The sequence below is a fragment of the Notothenia coriiceps genome, unplaced genomic scaffold (assembly GCF_000735185.1).
Source record: "Notothenia coriiceps isolate Sejong01 unplaced genomic scaffold, NC01 NC01_scaffold00019512, whole genome shotgun sequence".
NCBI classification, from domain to species: domain Eukaryota; kingdom Metazoa; phylum Chordata; class Actinopteri; order Perciformes; family Nototheniidae; genus Notothenia; species Notothenia coriiceps.
The window spans coordinates 1-5,299 of NW_011352213.1; the positions used below are offsets into that span (position 1 = coordinate 1).

The window sequence follows — 5,299 nt, forward strand, 5'->3', positions numbered from 1 at the left end:
AACTAGGTGAAAAAAGGTAAGATACACTTTTAAAACTTGTTGAGAGCTAAAACTAGTCTTTGCTGCTGCCTCAAAGAGGAGCAGGGGGGAGAGGAAGGAGAGGAGGGAGAGGAGGGAGAGGCTGATTCAGGAGCCCGGACACACTCACACATATAAATGAAGCAAAAACAAATAGTTTCAATGTTTTTTCATATTGGACATGATATGTTATTGGTTATGGCCTTGTTCTTATGATTTTATGATTATTTGCGCTTACGTTTTTTACGGGCCCCCTGGAGGGTCGCGGGGGACGTGGTGCGCACTGGGCCCTTACGGGGCTGGAGAGCCCTCCCCACTATAGTCCATGCACACTCTGCACGGGGTCAGTGTCTGAGTGTAGGGGACATGGGGCACTTGCGCTCTTCCTGGGCTCCTTAGGGACTCGGGAGAGGCATGCCCATACGGGGTTGGGGGCTCTCTCCGCCTGCCTATGGGCGGAGGGGGGGAGCCCTCAGCACTGTTTTCCGAGCACACTTTTCCCAAGGTAAGCGTGTCAGAGTGTGCTCTGTCAGCCGCAGCCCAGACTTCTCCACGGTTACAACCGAGGTAGAGGTGAGTGAGGTGCAGTGGCTGCTAACCAGAAAGCCGGTCAGGGGCAGTGAGGTGGAACGGTGTTGTTGGACGACAGCGCGTGTATACATCGGGGCTCCGCCCACTGTACCCATAGAGTCCAGTAGAGGGGTTACGTATGGTAACCCTTGTTATATAAGCACAGGCGGAGCCCTCTACTCGGGGCACTGTCTGTCCTATGCCGCTGGCTGAAGAGAGGTGTAGGATGACGGTCAGGAGGCGAGGCCTCCTTTTATAAAGGTGAGATGCGCGCGCATTCAGGTAGGCCCGCCCCGGGGCCGGCTACATCTATAGAAGTCTCAGTAGGTGAATGCTTGCATGATAAGGTAGTACCCATAGAATCCAGTAGAGGGCTCCGCCTGTGCTTATATATACGTTACCATACGTAACCCCTCGTTAGTTGAGGACCAACACAAGTTATTTACACAGGTATTAAGGTGACAAACACAAATTCTCAAATTAAATGAATGTCCATACCTAAAATGGAGCGCAGGTGTCCCTCCAAAGTCTGCAGAACCACACCTTTGATTTCAATCACGGATTTACCCAGGAACTGCTCACAGGCTACAGCCAGTAAGTCCTGCTCCGTCATCACCTTCACCTGAAGAACGTTACAAACTCTCTGTGATGAGCTCATCAAAAGTTCTCAAATGTAAATGAGTCGTGACACAAGCATCCACACATAATTTAAATAAAGGAGTTTAACATTTAACCATCTTTATGTGACACAAAAAAGTAAACAATCTGACTAGACATCAGATTAAATCTTTCTGCACTTATTTGATATTCTTCCTTAAAGACACATTGATGTGAGTGTACACATATTGAGGTTTACACAGGCCTAGAGATAACAGTTGAAGTCAGGTGAAGCTTTGTGTGTGAGAGAGGACCCTGGTGTACCTGAGCTACCCCTGTGACAGTGATGGCCACCCCCTCTGCTGTCTCCACGTCCTCACAGCGAGGCTTCAGAGTCATGATCTCCAGGGTGATCCTGCAGAAAAACAAGGCACATGTACTGGGCCCTGAAGAGAGGGAGTGAGGGGAGCCAGGTGTGGAATACAATCTGTAGATGTTAAACACTGCTGATCAAGGACATTTGTCTTATCCACTCTAAGTCACTCAGGGGGCAGTTGATAAAAGCGTAAACCAAAAAGGTAATATAGCATATGTAAATAAACACACTTTGATTTAATGTTTAATTTAATTAACCACTACCACATGAATCCAAGTACTGGACATGAGCATTTTTCAAGAATTGAGGAATATTTCACAATTTGATCTGTGACATTTTGCTCAGCGCTTTGGAATATAAACTGCTGTGAATAAATGTTGATCTCTCAGCAGAGATCAACCAGCCGACAGTGACTGCTGTAAAAAATGAACTCCAGAAATGCCACTGTCTCCTGTGACACTGCACATACAGTATAGGTATGGGGCACATTTAGCATTCAAACACACTACTCTTCTTAGAAAAGTGTCAATGTGTAAGCTGACAGGAAACATTTTTACCAACATTAGAAACGACTACACTGTGTGAAATATCAGAGAAAACATGGTTAACCAGCTTTCATCCTTACTTGCTTACAGACTGCTAGCAGGCGACAAAAGTTCATTTCAATTGGGGTCTGTTTGTTTTATCAAGATGAGTTTGAACAGACAAATTAGTCAAATCCATGTATCTGTGATGAGTAGCATTTACTGTTACAAAATCATTTCAATTTGCTTCTAAAAAACAAACTCTATTGCGAGATAAATAGACCTTATGCTTGTATATTCCAACCTTTGGGTGTCCGAGATGAGCCACCACGCCCAGGCCCAGCCCCCCACAGCATAGGTCTTAGTGTCAGAGCCGCAGCAATCACCTGAGGGGGGGCAGTTGCATTAGGACAATACTTAATCTTCAGTAATTCAGTCATTAGGAACATGTGACATTAAACAAAGCACAGAAATGTTGAGCAGATTGAACATAAACTGAGCAATTCTCTGATTAATACATGTTCTTAACTTGAAAGCTTTTCAAACCCTCTGTCTGTCAAAGGCAGGTTGGGTTACTAAAAGCATTAAATACTAAATGAGCAGTGAGTAAAATGTCACTTAAAACAGGGAAACAAAATGTGTCTTTGTCTTTAAACAAATACGCAACTGGTGGTTGAAGTAATTAGTTCCTTTAGGTAAAAGTAAATATACCATAGTTTAAAAATACTCAATAATAAATATAATCCTCAATTTAGAATGTTAGTAAAGTAAGGATGTGTCAAGAGAATTGTGATTAAACAATAAAAAACCTTATTATACAGTATGGTTCCATCCAAAGTGTTATAGTTCTGGGTAGGATACTAGTATATTACTGCATCATATCAAATAAGCAACAGCTAGAAGTGCGGAGTTTTAGGGATCACAGCAGCAAAAATATTGGAAACACTGCAGTACAGCCTCTAGAAACTCTGAAATATTTTGTGTGACACTTCTACAGAGATGCCAATATCCATATGCATTAATCTTAAATGCGCTGTCCTTGTTGGACATCCTTGCAGTGAGTGTTTGTTTGCATTTAGTTAGGTTTCATTTTCAAAACATTATCCAATGATATATTTAAACGATACAGTGACACATTAAAATCATTGTATCTTTGTTAAACTAAGCCAAAACACCCTCAGATGAGGATATTGAAAATACAATAAAAAAAACACTCCTTAGGTTTTGTATCTTGAGCTTTTTTTTTCCTTTATTCCCTGAGCCCTCCACTAAATACACACATCTGACTTTACTTGGTATCGGCAGAGGTGAGAAAAGTACTGAGATCTTGTACTTTAGTTAAAGTAGAAGTACCAGAGTGTAGTACTAGTCACTTTGGATATTGTTACTGCGCAAGGAAAAGTACTTGAAGTGGTTGCCTGTTGTAATTACCTTGGTCTTGGCTTGATGATTGTCTCACTTTTAAACCTCAGGTCGATAATTTGCTTAAAAAGCTGAGGGTTAGGCAAGGTTTCTTTTTCAGAAACAAGTCCTGTTTCTCTTTTGAGGCCAGGAAAAGGCTCTGTGACCTTTTGACCTGTGCTGGACTATGGTGATTTGATCTATATGAATGCACCTGCCCATCACCTGATCAAGTTAGATGCCGCCTATCACAGTGCACTGACATTTGTTACAAACTGTAAAGCACTTACACATCAATGTACCCTGCATGCCAGGGCAGGTCTGCCTTCACTAACTGTACGGAGGCTCAGTCATTGGTACATGTTAATCTATAAAGCCATGTTAGGTAAACTCCCACCTTACATCTGCTCTCTGATCACACAGAGTTGCAGGTAGCTATTGCCTAAGATCACATGATGTGGTTTTGTTACATGTGCCGAGTGCAAGGACTGCCTTAGGTACGAAAGCTTTTATGTGCGCAGCCCCTCTTGCTTGGAACAGTCTCCAAAAATATTTGAAACTGAGCAAATTGGTTCCACTGCATGTTTTTAAAGCTCGGATAGGTGCAATGCTATTTGATACTTTTGGTACTTGTCAATGCTGATCGGTATGTAAATATGATGTATAATGTCCTTTATTGTTTTCTGTTGTTTTCTGTTTCATGTTGTACTTGCTGCAGGTCTCCCTTGAAAAAGAGATTGATGATCTCAATGGGACCACATGGTTAAAGGAAGGCTCCAGTCATTAGATAGTTAATAAAAACTTCAGTATTTAGTGAAACATTATGTTTAAACCATACCCTGAAGAAATCAGCGATATTCCCCGGTAAATAATGATTTTATAGCTCTTTTTTATCAAAACCTGTATATTCCGTCAGGCAGCTGTCATTTTGTCCATTTTCAGTAGTCACATGATCCGAAAAACTAGGTTGTGACGTCATCTATGCGTTCACTTTGTAAACACGACAGCTCATTTGACGAAAACAGGGCGGAGTATTTGAGTTCGGACTCGTCAGCCGAGGAAGAAGTTTTGAGCAATGTGGAGAGATTGGATGGGGGAATTCAGCCATACAGGTTCGAGCCAAGTGGCCAGAACCGTCAGGAATCCAGGGACAGTGACGATGAGGATAAACAGCACGGTGATCTTGCTGGAGACGATCCCTTTACTCGTGCAATTGATTTCGGGGGGCGAGTAGGGAGACCTGTACATGAATGGTGTACTTGCGATCGGTGTGTAGCCATGGACAATCCTCTTACAGTGTTTCCCCTAGGTTTACTGCCTTGGCAGGGTGCTGCTCGAAAACATTTTTCGGGGCACGCACATTTTTTGTATCCTCTGAGGAGCTGTGGATTATTGTTATTGATATCGTACAGTAACAAAGTATTTGTACATTAAAAAGTAATACAGTACAGTGTTACACTGTACTGTATTACTTGTATTCCCTTCTTATCATGTAGCCTACACTTCTTCGTTTCATTGATGCATTTAAATCACCTGACTACAGCATATAACATACCTGCTGCAACCCTGTGCTGCTGCTGCTGCTGCTGCTTCTCTCTGCCTCATCCTCTATTGCTGGAGGCAGCTCCACCTCATCTGATCTCTGATATGAAAGCAATCGTGTTATGATCATATTGAGCTATTGGTGTGAGTCTAACATTAAACAAGCAGTCTGCTTGTCATACATTGCTGACGATACATTTTTAGAGGCAATTTGTTGAGTCACTGCCGCTAAATGCCGGTAGCATCAAGCTAGCAAGTCCTGCATTAGCCT

General features: G+C 42.6%; 1 protein-coding gene across 1 annotated transcript; it reads right to left on the minus strand.

Moving 5' to 3' along the window:
* Nucleotides 1-1,005: 1,005 nt before the first annotated feature.
* LOC104952090 (flotillin-2-like) lies at nt 1,006-2,471 on the minus strand (the record flags this gene model as incomplete). Its single annotated transcript, XM_010778845.1, has 3 exons — nt 1,006-1,210; nt 1,510-1,600; nt 2,390-2,471. Coding segments are annotated over 3 exons (320 nt in total), but the record flags the coding sequence as incomplete, so codon positions are not given.
* Between the last annotated feature and the right edge of the window lie 2,828 nt (nt 2,472-5,299).